The 22,271-nt window shown below is 37.4% G+C and overlaps 1 protein-coding gene across 2 annotated transcripts in view; it reads left to right on the forward strand.

Annotated features, from left to right (window-relative positions):
- The window catches only part of PLEKHA8 (pleckstrin homology domain containing A8), a 62,515-nt gene that overhangs the window by 22,550 nt on the left and 17,694 nt on the right, over nt 1-22,271 (forward strand). For both annotated transcript variants that reach the window (XM_045564225.1, XM_045564224.1), the window contains exons 7-12: nt 484-641; nt 2,628-2,787; nt 3,167-3,252; nt 6,839-6,897; nt 14,470-14,600; nt 15,236-15,306. In XM_045564225.1, the coding sequence (XP_045420181.1) occupies nt 484-641; nt 2,628-2,787; nt 3,167-3,252; nt 6,839-6,897; nt 14,470-14,600; nt 15,236-15,306 (665 nt within the window). The remainder of the gene's footprint in view (nt 1-483; nt 642-2,627; nt 2,788-3,166; nt 3,253-6,838; nt 6,898-14,469; nt 14,601-15,235; nt 15,307-22,271) is intronic.

Raw genomic sequence — 22,271 nt, forward strand, 5'->3', positions numbered from 1 at the left:
TTCCCCTGACTATAGTATGTGGCTTCTAGACAGTTAACTGCTGGGCAAACACATATGGCCAGTGTCTGTAAAGAGAGAAAAGATATCCCAGGGAGAAGTTGAGGAAAGTCCAGAAAGTGTTAATGTGGCATCTGAAGAAAGCTGATAGAAAACAAGAGAGCTGTCAATGACTAGTTCCTGATGCTGGTGGGGAGCAGGAAGATTTGGACGGCTGAAGGTGCTAGAACAGCCATTAATGGCTCATTTATTTCTAAACTGCAACCTTGAGGCTGGCCTGCTCCCATCATAAGCAGATACCTGCCTTGGAGGCAGTGGCTGAGAGGTTTGGCATGGTTTAACAATTCTATTTTTTAATTGATATTAAAAGGAGTTGGTGGTTGTGAACCCTTCCCCTATCCCTCAAAATAATATCTGCATGGGCAGTCTATTTGTGACCAAATAACTGGACTTTCTGGCTTCTTTTTACTTTTAAAAAAATTGCAGGCAAATGGATTTGAACAGTTGTGAAAATGGATCTTTAAATATGGAAATAAATGATTATGAAGAAATCCTAATGAAAAACAAGAGCTCCTTATATGTGAAATCTGCAGAGATAGACTGTAGCATATCAAGTGAAGAAAACACAGAGGATAATATAACAGGTAAAAATAAAAGTAAAGTCTGAAGCAAACCACTGAACAATAGGAAATTGGGGGATTTGACTTATATTCATGCTTGTGACACTTGCTAGGCATGAACCTCAAGACAGTGTACCTAGGTATCTCCTAAGGAGGATGTTGGTTCAATAAGATAGGTCAGGTAACTGAACAACATCCTCTCATCTCATCTAACCTGGTATTGAGAAGGCAGAATGAAGAGGAAGTTTCCTGCTTACTGTCCTTGGCTGTGATGTTCATGGGCTGCAGTGGGCAGTAGCTGTCTGCTGACTTTTTAGAGGGTATGAGGACGTCACTGGCCTTCCATAGTGTATCTCAAAGTCCTTTGAACACAGAGTATGATGTCGACTAAACAGTGTATAAAATTGAGTTCTTCATTCTCCCAGTTTCTAGTGGGCCTGAGGATGTCAGAATTCAACAACCCCCATCAGATTTTCACCCAGCCTTCTCTGTGTTCATCAAGCCAAAGTCCCATATTTCAGGTCGTACATCTGTAGTTGGAATTTGCTAATTCCATTGGTACTAATCACTTAGACTCCCTTCAGCTCTGTCAAAGACAATCATATTAGAGTTTTTAATTATAAGTGCTTAATAATAAGTAATTTTAAAATAAAATTTTAAAAAAATGCTCTTCCTCATCTGCCCTGAAATCAGAGACCGTGTTTTTCAGATGAGTTGAAGGGAAAAGAAGATGCTTTTTCTTGGCTGTGAATCTGAGACAAACAATCCATACATCAATGAAGTCTTATCTCTTGAGTAAATTATAAAGACAGAAAAATTTCTCCAACTCCTGACCTCAAGTGATCCTCCCACCTCGGCCTCCCAGGGTGCTAAAATTACAGGCATGAGCCACCTCACCCACCCAAAACAGGAGAATTTCTATCAACGCAATACTCTCATTTTTTTGCCTCAATAATTTTACTTCTAGGAATTTGTCTTTAGGGAATAGTCAGATTTAAGGACAAAGATCTGTGGACAGGGATATTCTTTACGGCATTATAGTCGATTCTTATTATTTACAGTAGCTATGTTTTGAGTCACCACAAACAGTGAATTAGCAAGTTCTGTTGCCCAGGGGAAATACAAGGTTAGGTTCCTGCAAGCCTCTGGTCACAATATTTTTGTCTACCTATCAATACCTAACCTTGTTTTATGTGTTTCTGTTTAAAGACACCTTATTTAATGTCAATATATTTTGTTGATTCATTGAACTTATAGCCAACACCACTATAACTCAAGCCTGAATGACGTTCATCTAACACCCTTATTAATATTTTTAGCCATGAGCCTCCTTCATCACGGTCTTCTTGTGCTTAGGAATGCTAGATAGCACTACACTTGTGGGACCTTTTAAACAGTATAATCACCAAGAAAATACACAATACGCCAAAAACTTGGCACTAGGTAAGGACATTTGTTTGTAGTGTGAGAGCTGAAACAAGAAGGTAGAGCATCACCTTGTTCCACCTCAGCTAGGAATGTGTGTCAGGTTACAAGTTTTTCGTCACTCTTCACATGTCCACAAATGACTGCGAGAGTGCCACAAGAATTGATTTGGGGGTTACAAATAAATTTTAGGAAGTAGACAAATATGCAAATCCATACAGAATATGCTAATAATGAGGATCAACTGTATAATAGTAAAGTTTTGGAAACCACCTAAATGCCCTCCACACGGGCATGATGCAGTATTACATGGTCATTAAAATCATGTTTTTGAAGAGTATTGAATTGTAATGAAAATATTCATAATACACTGGTTCAGTAAAAAACAAGCAGGATATGAATCCACATATAGTTTAAGCTCAATTTTGTATGTATGTATTTATGGATGTATATACATGTGTACAGTATTTCACCAATTTTAATCTGTATTCTTTTCTGTATTTTAGAAATTTTCAACAATGAATATGTATTAATTTTTATAATAAATATATAATAGTTTAGTAATAGATATCTTCTGCTTTGCAGTCCAAAGTGAAATAGTGAAGGAAGACGGAGAGGAAAACCTGGGAAATCATGACAGCAACTTGGCACAGCCTGGATCAGACTCCTCAAGTTGCTCCCCAGAATCCCACTGGGAAGAAGGCAAAGAAGTTATCCCAACTTTCTTTAGTACCATGAACACCAGGTATTCCAGGCCTTCTCAAATCACTGGCAGTTGAATACTAGCTTGCCTTCTGGAAAATGAATTGTGGTATTCCTTTCAGGTGATGGTGTATTCTAAGAGTATAGAGAATAAATTGTATATCAAGTGCCTGTTTTACTCTTTACCTTGTGTGAATAATGGATGAGGAGGAATTGAACAAAGTTTAGCTTGCTTGGGTAGATTATCTTTGGAAAATGATAACCATATTATGATAGAAAAACAACCCCTGTGGCATATCTGTGCAATCAAGTCAAATGATTTGCCCTACAGAAGAGCAGTTGTTTCCATGACTACTTCTGAACTGCAGAGTGCTGATGTTGTATTTTCAATCTTTCCTCCTCCATATCACCAAATTGTTTAGCTTTAGTGATATTGAACTTCTAGAAGACAGTGGCATTCCCACAGAAGCATTCTTGGCATCATGTTATGCTGTGGTTCCAGTATTAGGTAAGATTATGGCAGTTGCCTTATATTCACGAGTCTCTAAAATCTCTCACTGTAGTTATTTTGTAGGAGAAATATCCTGAACTATTGTACAGTGACATCTTCTTAGCTACCTATTTGTATCACCAGCCACATATAGTTAAAACTGTATGATTCTAAGCATTATTGCGTATTTCCACTTCATTTCTAATTATTATTATTGACCTCAGAGTAGTGTAATGAAAAAAGGGGATTCTGCTATCTAGAAACCATACATAAAAGCAGAAGAGAAAGTATTAATAGTTGAGGAATACACCTTCAAATCTATTGGTACTATGAAAAAAATATTTTACGAGCTAAACATTTTTCAAAGATTTACAAAAAATATTATATATATAAATTTATTTAGAACAAATTTATATAGTCAGTATTACCAGAAATTGCTAATATGTGGAAATTTACTGTATGACCCATTTAACTATGCATCTTTTTTTTAAATTGAGGTATAACTTGCATAGGAGTTAAGTGTTACAATTCAATAAGTTTTGAAAAATGCACATACCTTTATAATCCACATCCCTAATCAAGACATAGTATGTTTTCATCACCCTAGAACATTTCTTGTGCCAGCTGGTTCTCACCCTGCCACTCAGTTTGAGGCAACTATTATGTTGATTTTTTGTCATAATAGATTAATTTTGCCTATTCTAAAACTTAAAATAAATGGAATTGTATTATATACTCTTTGTGCACCTGGCTTTTCTCACGCAGTATGTTTTTGAGATTCATCCTTGTTGCAGTTATGAGTAGTTCATTCCTTTTTATGGGTGAGTAATATTTCATTAAATGAATATACCACAATTTGTTTATTCGTTTTCCTATTGATGGATATTTGGGTAGTTTCTAGTTTGGGGCTATTATAAATGAAGTTACTCTGAACATTTTCATGTCTGTGGACATATGTTTTCATATCTCTTGAATAAATACTTAGCACTGGAATTACTGGTTCATAGTTTAACTTTATAATAAACTGCCAGACAGTTTACAGAGTGGTTGCACAATGGTGTACTTCCTAGTATGAGTATTCTAGTTGCTTCACATCTTTACTAGCATTTGTTGATGTCAGTATTTTTGTTTTTGGCTATTCCTGTGAGTGTTCAGTGGTATTTCATTGTGACTTCAATTTGCATTTCCCTGATGACTAATGATGTTGAGCACTTTCCCATATAATTATTGACCATAGCTATATTTTGCGTTGTGAAGTGTCTGGTAAAGTCTTTATCCCATTTATAAAAGTTGGTTTTCCTTTTACTCTTGAGTTGTGAGAGTTCTTTATGTATTCTGAATAAAATTTTATTGTAGACATATACATTGTGAATATTTTCCCCAGTCTATGACTTCCCTCTTTCTTTTCTTATTGATGTCTTTCGAAAAGCAGAAATTTCTAATTTTGATGAGTTCAATTTATTCTTCTATAGTTTGTGCTTTGAGTGTCCTAAAAAATCTATACTTACCCGAAAGGTCATGAAGATATTCTCCTATGTTTTCTTCTAGACCCTTCTAATTTTTACGTGTATGCCTGTGATCCATTTGGAATTATTTTTGTATGTGGTGTGAGGTAGGGAGTTGATGATGTTGTTTTTGGTTTTTGCCTTATGATGTCTGGTTGCTCAAGAACCATTTGCCAAAAAAACATTCTTTTCCCTTTTATATTACTTTGGCAGCTTTGTTGAAAATCAATTGGCTTTATAATGTGTGTTAGGGACAGATGTAGGTGGGCAGAGTTAACCACAGGAAAAGGTGGGTCAAAAATGAGGTGGCCAGTGAGCATTTAGAAGCTAACCCACAACAGCAGGAATTTGTGATTAGGGACTTTTCCCAGCCACGAGCATGCACAGAAACTAGGAGCTCATATCCAAAGGTAACCTTTTCCCTGTTAACATACATTAACATTGTAAAAACTCACACTCACCAGTGCCATGACAGTTTATAATTGTCATGGCAACCCCTAGAAGTTATGTTCTTTTGCTTTCTGTTTCTGTGCTGAAAAGCCTGCAATAAAAGCTGCTTGTGTAAGTTGCTTGTCTATCATTACTCCATCACACCGGCCTGGCTTGTGATTCTTCCAAGCCAGGAGCCAAAGAATAGGGACAGCATCCCTCAAAAAGTCAATCCTGACATGTGGATCTATTTCTGGACTCTCTCTTATGTTCCGGTGATCTGTTTTTTGTTGTGCCAGTACTACAGTTTCTTAATTACTATAAGGCTTGAAATCAGATAATGTAAGTCTTCCAGTGTTGTTCTTTTTCAAGATTGTTTTGGAAATATTAGGTCTTTTCCATGTCCATGTAAATTTTAGCTTTTTAATTTCTATTCAAAATCCCTTTGGATTTTGGTTAAGATAATATTGTATTTGTCAACCAATTAGGAGAAAATTGACATCTTAAACAACATGGAGTGTTCCAATCCATGAGGATGTTATATCTCTCCTTAAGTTATCTTTATTTTTTCTCAATAATGTTTTATATACTTTTTAGTGTAGAGATCTTAATTAGAATTTTGTGGGTTTTAAAGCTATTGTAAAAAGTGTTTTGTTTCATTTTCTAATTATTCATTATTAGCCTGTAGATACAATTGATGCTGAGAGTTGTTTTTATAATCGTGAATGAGTTAATTTTATAAAATGCTTTTCCTGTGTTTATTGAAATCATTGTGTTTTTTCTGTAATTTCTTAATATAGTGAATACATTATTTGAGTGGATTTAATTCACTATCTTGCTATTTATTTCTACCATTTTACTACTTATTTTCTATTTTTCTTACCTGTTCTTTGTTCCTTTTTCACTCTTTTCTTGACTTTTAGCCAATTAATCAGTTATTTTTTAGGGTTCTTTGTATTTCCTCTTTTAGCTTTTTAGCTACCTATCTTTGTTCCTGGCTTTCTTTTAGATCAGTCAAGTATTTCTGATAAGAATTCCACTCTCTTTTCTCTTTTGCCTTTTTAGCTGTACCTCTTTGTTTTATTTTTTAGTTACTGCTCTTGCCCAACAGAATTATTCGAACTGCATATGTAATTTCAAGTTTTCCAGTAGGCACATTAAAATTAATTTTTTAATATATTTTATTTAATCTAGTATATCTAAAATATCATCTCAACATGTAAATCAATATAAAGAATCATTAATGAGATATTTTGTATTCCCTTTTTGGTACTAAGTCTTCAAAATTTGGTCTATATTTTATACTTGCAGTACATTTCAATTTGGACTAGCCACATTGTAAGTACTAAATAGCCACATATATCTGGTGGCTACCATGTTGGACAGTTCAACCGTAAGAATTACAATATATATGCTAAATTTAGAAGATTATTTTCATCTTACTTGCCACTTAGGACCTCGTTATAGTTACTCACCTCTAAGTAGTGTTAAAGAGCAAGGTGATAACAGTATCCTGGGAAGCTTTTGGAGCTTATGCTTAGAAATGCTTTGGAAGCAGAAATTAAAGTTGTTAGGGGAATGATCTGCTAAATTTATTGTTGATATAAAAAATATTTTCCACTTGAAAAAATCGCTTTTTTAAAATGTTTTGATCCTTTCCTTTCTTCTAGACAAACTTGGCCCTACGGTATTTGCTCCTGTTAAGATGGATCTCGTTGGAAATATTAAGGTTAGTATGCTGGCTTGTCTCTGTGGAAACTTTTAAATAAAGGAAAACATTTTCAATATTTTTGTGTTTAACAAGAATAAATTAAAAAGTGAATGGTGTGTCACAGCTCTTGAAGAGAGCAAATATCTTTCTTCTTACATTCTGAAAGCTCAGTCAGGGAATTACTAAGCCTTTATTATTAATATATGCTGGTGGCAAGCTTTTGGGAGAATGAAATATTGATTTTGAAAATGAAACCAGGATTTCCTTTTCATGCCCAGAGCATGGATCAGTAGAGTTTCACTCTTATGTCAACACTGATTTTGTGCTTTTTAAAGTTTTAACAATGAAAACTTACATTTTTCCAAAAGGTGTATTAGGTAGTGAAAATAGCTACTGATGGTCTGGGACTCAAAGGCCCAACTCCTAGTTGCAGCTGTGGGACCATCAGCAACTCACCTAATCTCTCTGAGCTTGTCTCCTCCCAGTAAAATGAGTGAGTTGTACATACTACTTTCAACTATGGGTCCCTTTTTACATGTACATTGAATTACCTTCTTGAGCTTATAGTACTCAATAAAAATCTGTCTCCTTTGTCATTGGATGCTACTCTTTAAGGAAGCAGTGGAAGGAATTCTTATAGATACATAGAATCTTTATTGTGAATTTGGACAGAATAGTTGCATGATACCTCATTTGAACAAATGATTGTTGATTTTATACTTAGAGTGAAAAGTGTCTGCCAAAGACAGCTATGAGAGAGGTTCTGAGGCAGAAAAAAATACTTTAAGAACAAAACTTTAAAACCCTAGGACTATGTAATATTAGCAGAAGCCTCAGAATTTTCACACAAAAAAACCACATTACCTTGAAAACAAAGAAGCAAGTTATTTTGATTTCTTAGGGGCCTGCTTGCCAAACTTGTCTGAATACCATACTGATTTACTTGATAACTTTATCATTTTAAAAATTTCGGTAGATTTAGGAATACAAGGTTTTTTTTTAAATGAATGGATTACATAATTAATTCTGAAGTTGACTTTCAGTGTATCTGTCACCAGAATAGTGTACTTTGTACTCAATAGGTAGATTTTTATCCCTCATCCGCCTCCCACCTTCTTAGTTTTCAATGTCCATTACACCAGTTTATGGCCATATATACCCCTTGTTTAGCTCCCACTTACAAGTGAGAACGTGTGGTATTTGTTTTTCTATTCCTGAGATACTTAGGATAATGGTCTCCAGTTCCATCCAAGTTGCTTCAAAAGACATTATTTCATTCCTTTTTATAACTTTGTAGTACTCCATGGTACATATATGCCACATTTTCTTTATCCACTCATCTGTTGCTGGACACTTAGGCTGATTTTATATCTTTGCTATTGTGAATTATGTTACAATAAACATTTGAGTGCAGGTGTTTTTTTTATAAAATGGCTTCTTTTCCTTTGGGTATATATACCCAGTAGTGGGATTACTGGATTGAATGGTAGGTCTACTTTTAGTTCTTTGAGGAATCTCCAAACTGTTTTCCTTAGAGATTATAGTTTATATTCCCACCAACAATGTATAAGCATTCTCTTTGGCAGCATCCGTGCCAACACCTATTGTTTTTTGACTTTTTAATAGTGGTCATTCTGATGGCCATTATTCTGAGGGGTAAGGTAATATCTCATTGTGGTTTTACTTTGCATTTCCCTGGTGATTAGTGATATTGACAATTTTTTCATATGTTTGATGGCCATTTGTCTATCTTTTCAAAAAAATCTGTTCATGTCTTTTGCTCACTTTTTGATGGGGTTATTTGATTTTCTTCTTACTGATTTGTTTCAGTTCTTTGTAGGTTCTGGATATTAGCCATTTGTCGAGTGTATAGTTTGGGAATATTTACTCCCATTCAGTAGGTTTTCTATTTACTCTGTTGATTATTTCCTTTGCTATGTAGAAACTTTTTCATTTAATTGAGTACCATTTATTTATTTTTGTTGTTGCTGTATTTGCTTTTGGGGTCTTAGTCATAAATTCTTTGCCTAGGCCAATGTCCAGAAAAGTTTTTCCTATGTTTTCTTCTAGAATTTTTATGGTTTCAGGTCTTACATTTAAGACTTTATTACATCTTGAGTTAATTTTTGTATATGGTGAGAGATAGGAATCCAGTTTCATTCTTCTGCATGTGGCTATCCAGTTTCCCCAGCACCATTTATTGAATGTGGTGTCCTTTATCCAGTGTATGTTTTTGTCTACTTTGTTGAAAATCAGTTGGTTGCAGCTACATGACTTTATTTCTGGATTCTGGATTCTGTTCCATTGGTGTATATGTCTACCTTTATATCAGTACCATGCTGTTTTGGTTACTGTAGCCTTGCAGTATAATTTGAAGTCAGGTAATGTGATGCCTCCAGATTAGTACTTTTTGCATAGCATTGCTTTGGCTATTCAGGCTCTTTTTTGGTTCCATATGAAGTTTACAGTCTACATCTGTATGACATTGGTATTTTAATGGGAAACATGTTGAAGCTATAAATCACGTTGGGCGGTATAAACATTTTAACAATGTTGATTCTTTCAATCCATGAGCATGGGATGTTTTTCCATTTGTTTGTGTCATCTATGATTTCTTTCATCAGTGTTTTGTAATTGTCTTTGTAGAGATCTTTTACCTCCTTGGTTAAGTATATTCCAAGGTATTTTATTTCTTTGCAGCTATTGTAGATGGTATTGAGTTCTCGATGTGACTCTGTTTGACTGTTACTAGTATATAAAAATGCTACTGATTTGTGTATATTAATTTTGTAACCTGAGACTTTACTGAATTTATCAATTCTAGGAGTCTTTTGGTGGAGTCTTTATGGTTTCCTAGATGTAAGATCATATCGATGGCAAATAGGGATAGTTTGACCTCCTCTTTCCCAATTTGGATATCTTTTATTTCTTTCTCTTGCCTGATTGCTCTGCCTAGCACTTCCAGTTGAATAGAAGTAATGAAAATGGGCATCCTTGTCTTATTCTGGTTCTGGGGGAATGCTTTCAACTTTTCCCCATTCAGTATGATGTTGGCTGTGGGTTTGTCATATATAGCTTTTATTATTTTGAAGTGTGTTCCTTCTGTGCCTAGTTGGTTGAGGGTTTTTATCATGAAATGGTGCTGAATCTTATTGAATGGTTTTTCTGCATCTATTGAGGTGATCGTATGGTTTTTGTTTTTAATTCTGTTTATGTGGTGTATCACATTTATTGATTTGTGTATGTTGAACCATCCTTACATCCCTAGAATGAAATCCACTTGATCATGGAGAATTATCTTTCTGATGTGCTGTTGGATTCAGTTTGCTAGTATTTTGTTGAAGATTTTGCATTTGTGTTCATGAGGGATATTGGTCTGTAGTTTTCTTTTTTTCTTACATCCTGTCCTGACTTTGATATCAGGATGATACTGGCTTCATACAATGAGTTAGGCAGGATTCCCTCCTTCTCATTGTATGAAACAGTTTCGGTAGGATAGGTGCCAGTTGTTTGTAGGTCTGATAGAATTTGTGAATCCATCTGGCCCTGGGCTTTTTTTATTGGGAGATTTTTTATTACTGTTTCAATTTTGCTCCTTGTTTCAGTCTGTTCAGGATTTCTATTTCTTCCCAATTCAAACTTGGGTGGTTGTGCGTTTCCAAAAATTTATCCATTTTCTCTAGATTTTCTAGTTTGTGTGTGTAGAGGTTTTTATAGTAGTCATAGATGATATTTTGTATTTCTGTGGTATCAGTTGTAGTGTTTTCTTTTTCATTTCTGATTGAGCTTATCTGAGTCCTTTCTCTTCTATTTCTGGTTAATCTAGTTAGTGTTCTATTGATTTTGTTTATCTTTTCAAAGAACTAACTTTTTGTTGATCCTTTGTATTTTTTGTTTGTTTGTTTCCTTTCATTTCTGATTGAGCTTATTTGAGTCCTTTCTCTTCTATTTCTGGTTAATCTAGTTAGTGTTCTATTGATTGTGTTTATGTTTTCAAAGAGCTAACTTTTTGTTGATCCTTTGTATTTTTTGTTTTTTTGTTTATTTCCATTTTCTTTAGTTCTGCTCTGATCTTTATTATTTCTTTTCTTCTACCAGCTTTGGGTTTGGTTTGTTTTTCTAGTTTCTTGAGGTGTGACATTAAGCTGTTAATTTGTGATCTTTCTGTCTTTTTGATGTAGGGATTTAAGGCTATAAACTCTCTTAGCACTGCTTTTGTTGTATCCCAGAGATTTTGGAAGCTTGTGTCATCTTTGTCATTCGATTTGAAAAATCTTTTGATTTCCGTCTTGATTGACCCCAGGATCATTCAGCAGCAGATTGTTTAGTTTCAGTGTATTTGTGTAGTTTGGGCAGTTCCTCTTGGAATTGATTTCTAGTTTTATTCCACTGTGGTCTGAGAAGATACACAGCATGGTTTTGGTTTTTCTGAATTTACTGAGACTGGTTTTGTGGCCTAACATATGATCTCTCTTGGAAAATGTGCCATGTGCTGAGGAGAAGAATGTATTTCTGCGGTTTGTGAGTAGAATGTTCTGTGTCTTTTAAGTCCATTTGTTCTAGAATACCATTTAAGTCCAGTATTTCTTTGTTGGTTTTCTTTCTCGATGATCTGTCCAGTTCTGTCAGTAGAATGTTGAAGTCCCTGGCTATTATGATGTTGCTATTTATTTCCTTGCTTAGATCTAATAGACTTTGTTTTATGAACCTGGGAGCTCCTGGGTTAGGTGCACATAAATTTAGGATCGTTATATCTTCTTGTTGAATTGTTCCCTTTACCGTTATTTTTAATATAATGATTGTCTTTCTTTTGCCATTGTTGATTTAAAGTCTATTTTATCTGATATGAGAATAGCTACTCCTATTTGCTTTTGTTTTCCATTTGTGTGGAATATTTTCTCCACCCCTTTATTTTGAGTCTAAGAGAATATTTCGGAATTAAATGGGTTTCTTGGAGACAGCATATATTTGGGTTGTGGTTTTTTTGTTTGTTTTTTGAGACAGAGTCTCACTCTATTGCCCAGGCTAGAGTGCCGTGGCGTCAGCCTAGCTCACAGCAACCTCAAACTCCTGGGCTCAAGCAATCCTTCTGCCTCAGCCTCCCAAGTAGCTGGGACTACAGGCATGCACTACCATGCCCGGCTAATTTTTCTGTGTATATTTTTGGCTGTCCATATAATTTCTTTCTATTTTTAGTAGAGACAGGGTCTCGCTCTTGCTCAGGCTGGTCTCGAACTCCTGAGCTCAAATGATCCGCCCACCTTGGCCTCCCAGAGTGCTAGGATTACAGGTGTGAGCCACCACGCCCGGCCTGGGTTGTGTTTTTTTAATCACTTTCAGCCAATCTATATGTTTTAAGTGGAGCACTATGATTGTTTACGTTCAATGGTAGTACTGACGTGAGAGATACTTTTCTGTTTATCATGTTTATTGTTACCTAGTTATTTGTTTTCTCCCTTGTGTTTCTGTTTTATAAGAGCTGTGAGTTTTATTTCACTGGTGGGTATTGATTGTTCTGTTCCACATATAGAGCATTTTTAATCCTATCTCATAGGGCAGGTCCAGTGGTAACAAATTCCCTTAGTGTTTGGTTGTTTGGGAAAGAATTTATTTCTCCTTCATATGTGAAACTTAGTTTTGCAGGATAAAAAATTCTTAGCTGGCAGTTATTCTGTTTAAGAAGAGTAAAAATGGGACCCCAGTCCCTTCTGGCTTGTAAGGTTTCTGCTAAGAAGTCTGCTGTTAGTCTGTTGAGTTTTCTTTTGTAAGTTAGTTAATGCTTTCATGTCACAGCTCGTAGGATTTTCTACTTCACTTTGATTTTGACCAGACTGATGACTGTGTGCCTTGGTGATGTCCTGTTTGCCATAAATCTCCCAGTTGTTTATTGAGCTTCTTGTATCTGGATGTCTAAATCTCTAGCAATACCAGGGACATTTTCCTCAATTATTCCCTCAAATAGGTGTTTTTCATGCTTTTTCCTTTGTCGTCTTCTCTCTCAGAGATACCTATGATTCTCATATTTGTTTACTTTGCATAGTCCCATATTTCTAGGAGACTTTGTTCATTCTTCTCAATTCTTTTTTCTCTGTATTTGACTGGGTTAATACAAAAGCATTGTCTCCAAGTTTTGAAATTCTGCTTGGTCTAGTCTGCTTTTAAAACTTTCTACTATATTTTGACATTTCCTAAATGTCTCATTTCCAGAAGTTCTGTTATACTTTTCCTTATGCTATCTGTCTCTTTAGTGAATTTTTCATTCATGTCCTAAATTATTCTTTTTGGTTTCTTTGTGTTGGTCTTCAACCTTCTCATCAATCCCATTGATCTTACTTACTATCCATATTCTGAATTCCATATCTGACACTTCAACCATTTCCTTTTGGTTGGAGTCCATTGCTAGAGAGCTAGTATGATCCTTTGCGGGTGTCAAATAGCCTGTATTTTTCATGTTGCCAGAATTCTTATGCTGGTTCCTTCTCATCTGAAACCTCTTCTCTCAGCGCAAGGTAGCTAGCTTTGCAGTGCAACTGTTTTTCTCTGCTTAGTGAAGAGAGGGAGAGGTCCCTGGAAGGCCTGCTTGAGTCTTACTCTGGAAGATTGACCAGGCAGGAGAGGGGTGGCTACACTGTGAACCTTTAATACTGCTACTCTCCTGCATCTTCCTGTTCTGGGGTTGTCATGGGCAGTCAGCATGCATGGCATGAGCGCTCACCCCACCCAGATCCACAGCTGTGGCAGGGGTTGGCATGCAGCAGCAAGCATTTGCCTTGCCCAGGTCCATCAGTGGTGACATTACCCAGGTGGCAGCAGCAGCTGCTGCTGCACCACTCAGACTGCAGTGACAGGTGCCCAGGCTGTGGGCTCACTCTGTCCATTTCCTGCAGCAGCTGTGGCTGGGTGGGGCTGCCCAGGCAGTGGCACCAGTCGCTGAATCCTCGGGCACCTACTCTGTCCAGATCCCCTGATAGTGGTGGGGGTGCATGGCATCCACCCACAGGGCTCAAAAGAGTACCCAGCCTCCCTGCTCCCTTACCAGCCTGGCAGGGGATATAGGGTGGTGGCAGCAATGGATCTGCCCTCCAGGTAGCTATAGTGTTCTGGGGATGGGATCTAAAAACGGTGCCAACTGCAGTGCCTAGAGTTCGTAAGCAGTGGGACCCTGTTGTGCCTTCTTTCCAGAGCAATGCCATTGCACAGTCTCCAGTCTGCTCCCTGTGTCAGTCCAGTGGCCTGCTTCAGTGGAGTGGCCCTCCCACAGCTCTAGGTGCAATGTCTGCAGGGGAAGTGTGGCACCAAAGGGTTCTATCCTCTGTCTCTTCCCCCTCATGCAGGCTCTTTCCCTGAGTACCTCTGATCCTGCTGAGTGGGTCACCCCACTTCCCTCTCCTTCACTTTGGGTGCCTCCTATCACCTTTCTGTTGATTTCCAGTGTGCTTTCTCAGATGATCCATGTGAAGGTGAATATCTACTTGTAATTTTGATCCTGTCCATGAGAGCCGTGTGTGCAGGCTGCTTCTAGTCCGCCATCTTGGCCCCCTTCCAACTTCAGCATTTTTAACTTAGGTTGTTTCCTTTCTTTTTCTCCAGAAAGTAAATCAGAAGTATATAACCAACAAGGAAGAGTTTACCACCCTCCAGAAGATAGTGCTGCACGAAGTAGAGGCAGATGTGGCCCAGGTTAGGAACTCAGCTACTGAAGCCCTCTTATGGCTGAAGAGGTAAGGGGTGGGACAGCAGTTGAAATCTAGCTTAATTGAAATGTTGCCACCAAGACAATTGTTATGTAAAGGAGACTAATTCCTAATGAAGGATCTAACTAAATGGTTTAGCCTCTTCTCAAGGGCCTGATGAATAGAACACCAATTTTATTTATTTATTTTGCCTCCCTTTTTATGGTGATAAATATTGTTAATATTGATAGGATATATAAAATAGGTTTAAAGGGACAGTAAAGTGAACTGGTTTTTCTTTAAATTAGTGGCTCTCCATCTTCAATATTATCAAAATCACCTGGAGGGCTTGTTAAAAACAAGAGTTTCTGATTCAGGAAGTCTGGGGTAGAGTTTGCATTCCTAACAAATTCCCAGGAATGTGCTGGATCCACTGGTCTTGGGACCACAATTTGAAAACCACTGCTTTGGGTATATCAGATGGGGCTGGGGAAGGGTCCGGAGCAAGCTAAAAGGAAGTGACAGGGAAGAAGCTGAGGACTGACTGCCACGTAATTCGGCCTGTTTACGGCTGAGCCCAAAGTATTACTGATATTGAAGCTGGTGTCTGCCGTTTCTTTGTACCCATTCAACATAAACTTTGGAAATAATATTTCTTCGGTTTTTTTGTTTATTTGTTTTAGAGGTCTCAAATTTTTGAAGGGATTTTTGACAGAAGTGAAAAATGGGGAAAAGGATATCCAGACAGCCCTGAGTAAGTGTTCTTTACATTTTAATTGATCGATTAAATAGGATTGGGAATGGAGACCTCTGAAGAGGGAGATAAGGTATAAGGAAAATTTTTGCTTTTCAGGATTTGATTTGTTTTCTTATTTTATTATCCATTGTTTGCTTCCTATATGCTTTGTTTAAAAAGGACCCGCGAGACAGTGACCTAGTAATCTAGATTTTACTTATTAAAAAATAGTATGTTTTAAAGAAGCACTGAATTAACAGAAAGCCAACCCTTAATAGAAAGATCTAATATTATCAAGAGGTTGATTTTCTAAATTAATCTTCAAATATGGTATAGTCCTTGAAAATCAGTATTCAAAGAGAAGCTAACTTTGGAGACCATAAAAGAGGGTGGGAGGGGATCCTGGGGATTTGTTCCAGAGTGAGAGTAAGGGTTGTCATCATCCTGTACTCCTCAAATGCTCTACGTGTCCCGTTTTGTAGTGCTAGGCTGAGACTGAAATAAAGGCACTGGTCAAAGGAGATCATCCTATATCTCCAGCCTTAATGCAGGGACTGCAATATTTAGGTGCTTAATAAACATTAGACAGTTGGGGGGGTGGGTGGGTGGTTGTATGGACTGATGCATCTATCAGACAGACCATTTTAGAAAATGTTAAGATTTAGAAACATCCACATAGTGCTCCATGGAGTGGCTGAACGCTCCTTTGGCTTACAGGAAATTTTTCTAGCATGGGGTGTGGAGGGGGGCCAGAAATGAAATTCCTTAGTATTTTGAAGCCCTGTATTAAAATATTATAATGTAGAGATGCACACAGTCAAGCTCTAACTGGCCATGATTGTAAACAGTGAAATGAATTAACTAGATGCCCCTGGTAGGGAGGGGGAGCCAGTGTTCTGTGTAGCATTTTTCAGTGTCCTGAGTGGGTCCTGCCTCCCTCTGTCAGACTTCACCTGGGCCACAAGTCCTCAGGGATTCTTCCCCTACGTGATTCCCCCTGTCCACCCTGTCTAGAAATTACTGACATGCCATAAAACAGTAAGAGCTGACATTTCCGTAGCACTTTGTGAAGAATTTAAACAACTTAATCCTTGCATCAATCCATTTTACACATCAGGGAACTGAAATTCTGAGAGATTAAAATACTGGCTTAAGACCACACAATGTCTGAAGCAGGGTCGTTTTGGAGCCTGTGTCTCAAAGGTCCTAATTTTTCCCACAAAGGGTCTTCTCTACCATCCCTCAGCCACCCGCACTTTTTTTTTTTTTTTTTTTTTTTAAGAGACAGGGTCTCACTCTCTGCACCCAGGCGGGAATGTAGTAGCATGATCATAGCTCATTGAAACCTGGAACTCCTGGGCTCAAGCCATCCTCCCACCTCAGCTTCCTAAGTGGGTAGGACTACAGGTGCATGCCAATATGCCTGGCTAATTTTTTTGTTATTTTGTAGAGATGGGGTCTCACTATGTTGCCCAAGCTGGTCTCAAACTCCTGGCTTCAAATGATGCTCCTGCCTTGGCCTCCCAAAGTGCTGGGGATTATAGGCATGAGCCACTGCACCTGGCCGCCACGTGAATTTTTGAATTCCCCATACATCCCTGACTTTCCAGATAGTCTCAGTTATATTCTCCCCTATGTGTCCTGATTTCAAGTACTAACAGTGTATTCACCGTGTGTACTCATGCCCCCTAACCAGTATCTGTCAAGCTCTATGGCTTATGGAGTGATTAGGGTCATGGGCTCTGGAGTTGTTCTCTGGGTTCCACCACCTGTTAGTGTTCTTTCCTTAGGCAAGTTACTTAACCTTTCTGTGCCTCAGTTTCCTTATCTATAAAATGGGAATGGTGATACTATTTCACTAATAACATTGTTGTGAAGATTGAATAGGTTCATTCATGTGAAAAAAATTAGAAAAAGTATTTGGTACATAATAAGTGCTTAATAGAGGTTAGCGTCTATTGCTATTTATATTTTTATCATTATCATCGTGAAATATGAAGTTGATAACTGTCCAGAAAATGGGGCTTATTTATTTCAAATCAGAAATGGAAAGTTTACAAAGCTCAGATGCCAAGCAGAAACTTCTGTCCAGACTAACTTCTTAGTGTGGAAATTTCACACCAAAAGAAAGACTTCTCCACGTCTTAGAAATGCAGACAATCTGGCATTCAGCACTGTATGCCTGGTGGAGTCCACATGTCACATGCTGCTATTGCTTTGTTAGGGGCTGTCTGTGGGAGAGGAGAAGGCCAGTGCTAATCTCACTTAGGCCACTGCAGAAGCTGGAAGAGAATCCAGCTGAGTACAGGACATTAGCAAGTTTTGACCCCAGGAGGTGGAGAGGAAATTAAGCATATACCATTTCTGCCTTGTCCCCACTCCACTTCTGCCCCCTTTTCTCCTCTAGCTGGTACCTCTTACTTGATTTGAAGACTGGGCCCGGGAGATGTTGACTTTGTAAAGAGAAGACTTTGAAGGGCAGATGCTGCTTGGTGACTGAAATAATCACAGCTAATCTCAGCTTTTCCTTCCCTTTCTTCTCCTTCAGCAATGTGTTCAATGGAAAGGAAAGGGGGGCTGTAAATGTGACATTTTCATCCTGATGTTCAGGCTTATTTCAAAGGTGGTTTTTATGATTTAAATCATGTCTTCGATTATAATAATCCCTAGTTCCCTGCTGCTGCTCAGTGTGAGGAGATAAAGTTCCCCTAACCAACCCAACCTCCCTCTAGACACAGACACAACAAGCTCTCTGCAAACAAACACAGTTTTATGAGAAATGTTCACGTAATTGTTGTTCCAAACCCCTAGGCTCCTTGATGCGTATTTCTTCTAAGATAATGGGTTCTTTTTTCTCATTTTGAAGTCACATTCTTTATAAGTGAACTGATACTTGTCTGAAATGAGGGAGGGCGGATATGTAGGTGAAAGAGAGGATATATGTAATTTATAGGCCGTGTATAGGCAAATTAGTTTACTTTTTTAATTCTAAAGTTGAATTTGAGTTATTGTAATAACAGCTACCATTTATAGAGCACCCATTTTTACTATTACATTAAGTTATTGATACACATTTGAATAAATCTTCCAAATGCTCCCTTTTTACAGGGAGTAAACTGAGGTTTAGAGAGGATAAATACCTTCCCTAGGGTCTCAGAATCCAGATCAGTTTTTCTCAAATTGATCTAATGATAGCAGCATCTTTATCACCTGGAAACTTATTAGAAATGTCCAGATTTGGCTGAATCAAAAGCTTCAGAGGTGGGACCTGGTAATCTATTTTTTAACAAATCATTCAGTTGATTCTAACCCATGCTAAAGTTTGAGACTACCCATCTAGACCTAGGCCATGGAAGCTCACTTTCACTTGGCTATACTTGATTACTTTGGGATTTTGACTGTATCTGAAGGATTGTTAATATGCAAGAATAAAAGTGCTGAAATTAGTCACAGCATCAGTCAATTTTGCCTCCTTTTCATCATAATTAGAAAGCTTTCCAGAAAACACTGCTTAAGAAAGGTTTTAAGATAAATGTTCAAAAAACTTATGTAGTTTTAGTGACCCTGGAGATGAGACATGATTTTTAAAGTCCTAAATGACACAATTGAAGCTTTGACATCTATTACCTTTCTGGAAAATGTATCTGTAGTCATTGTATTGCTGCAGTTCTGTGAGCTGGAACAGTTCCCAGCATCCGGAAAGAGGCATTAGGCTTTATACTGCCCCCTTTCTCACTTGAACCATCACTTGACTTCTCCATATTGATGATCTGAGTGTAACATTTTGGGTGGTTTCATGCCAAGAACTGCTCTATACCCTTAGTGTCCTATGCCACTCTAGAGATCATTTTAAAGAAGGAGTTGGATTCGCAAAGCAGATATATGTTTAATGGTTTGCCATAGAGCTGGGCTCTCCATTTGCAGATGCCACATCAAAAAGAGATTTTGGAAAGCATCCTTGTGAGTGGAAGGAAGAAAAGTTACTCTGGCATTTCATGGACCATTGTACTAAATGTTACATGTTCTGCTCTGTTCATTCAGCTGGGTAGTATATTTTCACATCTCTCACCTCAGAATGATTCCACAAATGTCAAGTAAAAATTAACCCAACCAAAATCCTATTCTGGCACAGAATAGGAAAAATTTTAAAAGGATGCTCAGTCATGTATTTAATATGAAAGACTTTCACAGACAAGGAGAGCTAAGTGAGAGAGAGAAAGTCAGAACTCATACTCAGATATTTAGCATAAAATCCTAACTTGACTAATTATTCCCCCAAAATATTATGGAACATGAATGAAGTCATACCCTCACCAGAACCACTCACAGCATATGCCTGTACTGGCAGGACTGGCTTACGACACACGTCTTACTCTTGACAGTGGCTGCCTAAAGTGAACAAAGGGCATCTGGGTGCCTGTTTCACCCCTGTCTGCTGGTCACCGAGTTGGCTTTTTTCCACACAACTCATTTTGCCTGAAGCTTAGTCACTATAAGGAATTCAGAGAGTACTTTCCTAGTAGCTCAGTTTTTTAAAAATTATAAATCTTTCAGGCATTTAACAAATATCTACCTAGTATATAAAATAATTCAGTACGGTTAAGTGTCCATGTACCCCTTGATCTCATTACTTGTTCTGTACACCCAGAGACATTATAAATAGAAAAGGCATGCCACAGACTGATAGAAGATATTTATAACTCATAACTGAAAAGTATTAATATCCAGAAAATACAAAGAACTCCCATAAATCAATAAGGAAGAAAAATGGTCAAAGTACATGATCGGGCATCATTTTCCAGAGATCACTATCCTGAATTTGCTGTTTATTATTATGTAATGCATGTTTTTATATTTTTACTATATATTTATGTGTTCATAAATAGTACCTAGTGTTAAACTGCAAGTTTTAAACTCACATGGTATCATATCGTACACATTCTTCCTTTTTCACTCAGTATTGTTTTCAGATTTATCCACTGTTGACACTTGTAGTCCTGGCTCATTAACTTTCCCTGCCATTTAGCATTTTGTTGTATGAATTGACCATAGTTTTCAAAAACTAATATACTGTTGATGGACATAGCTGATTCCAGATTTTCACCATTACAAACAATGTGACAATGTTCATGTTCCTTTTGCACATGTTCTCTGTCGTATAGAAGATTGTAAGACCTGAACAGCACACTGGGAAAAGGAAGATGCTGCTAGTACCTAAGGGTGACTGGCCCAGGGGGTCTAGCTATTTGCAGACTTGTAATTCACTAGGCCTTACTGGTTGGGAAGCTGTGCTGCCAGAGCAGTGGTTCTCAGACTCCAGCCTGTGTTGGCATCCCTGGAAAACCTCTTAAAACACAGATTGCTCCGTAGGTCTGGGGTAGGGTCCTGGGCTTTGCTGAGCTGCTGGTCTGGGAACTATACTTTGAGAAATGCTGTTCTAGTATATAATATAATTGGAATGGCTGAACCACTTTACTAGATATTGCCAAACTGCTCTCCAAAGTCTATAATTACCAGCAGAATAGTGAGAGTTCCCAATGCTCCACATTCTTGTTAATATTTGTCATCATCAGACTTTTAAGTTTGTGCCTATTGGTTATAAAATGATAGAATATTGCCAAAGTTTGTGTTCTTAGATTACTAGTAAAGTTGAGCAGCCTTTCCTGTTTTCACTGGCAGTTTGATTTCTTCCTCAGCAAATTGCCTGTTCAAGTACTTTGACCAGTTTTCTACTAGGTTTTCTTTATTGATTCATGAGAGTTCTTTATATTTTCTGGATATTAATATTTTTCAGTTATGAGTTGTCAATATCTCCTTTCAGTCTGTGGCATGCCTTATCTCTTTCTTTATGATATCTTGGTATACAGGAGTTTCAAGTTTTTATATAAACAGACATATCATTCTTTTCTTTTATGGTTTACACTTTTTACATCTTGTTTAAGAAATCTCTTTCTCCCTTGGGGTCACAAAGATGTTCTCTGATATTTTCTTCTCAAAGTGTTATAGGTGTGCTTGTGATATTTTGTCTTCAGTCTTCCTAGAATTTATTTTTGAGGATGGTAAAAACTATGGATATAATTTTATTATTCCTAGTTAGAAAATCAGTTGTCTTAGCAGCATATATTGGATCACCCATCCTTTTCCCATTTATGTATGTCAGAGTTGGCATTACATACATCTAAATACCATGTTAAATACCTCATAGCAAGTTTCTGAGTTACTTGTAATGAAATCAGATCTGTGGTGTTTCAATAATTAGAATAAGGTGCTCATTCTTTCAGGAAATGACTGGAAAAGACATTACTTTTCAATTTCTTTACTTTGTTTCACCAAGAATAAACATTAGTTTTTGGTTTTGTTTTGTTTTGTTTTTTAGTAGAATGGTTTGATATGACAAGAATTCCCCAAGTTCTCATTGCTTTTAGGTTTGTGACCTTGGGCAAGTCACTACCTCTCTGGGTCTTCTGTGTCTTCATTTGTCAAAGGAAGAGAATTGGGTAAGGTGATTGTCAAGGCTTCCTACTTGGAAATTTTGACTCAGTCTATGGGGAACTGACACATCTCAAAGAACAGGCAGAAAGGTATCATTTATGTCTTTCAGAGGCCAAAAATACTCCCAGATTATAGAACATGCGTTATGATAATGAACTGGTATTACAGTGAAGATTAATGTGTTTCATTATCTTCTCTAGGTAACCAAAATAAGTCAGGCTTAGATTTCATCTTATTTTAATGCAGCCTCATGCGGCAGAGATATTTACAGCCCTACAAGTCAGCTAAGGACTTTTGACAGATTTTTTTTTTTTATGAGTTTTATTTCATTTTTTGGTTTAAAATTGCAGCGGTGGTCTTCCTGGACCTGTTAGGACCCATCCCAAATTCTGTGACTCCCTCTTCTCCCGTTAGACCTTCTGGCCCACATTTTGCCAGGTGGGACTCTCTTCTGGCAACGTACAGGTACAGCAAGGAACAGCTGTGCTTCT

Source organism: Lemur catta, chromosome 11 (assembly GCF_020740605.2).
Source record: "Lemur catta isolate mLemCat1 chromosome 11, mLemCat1.pri, whole genome shotgun sequence".
Classification (NCBI taxonomy): Eukaryota; Metazoa; Chordata; class Mammalia; order Primates; family Lemuridae; genus Lemur; species Lemur catta.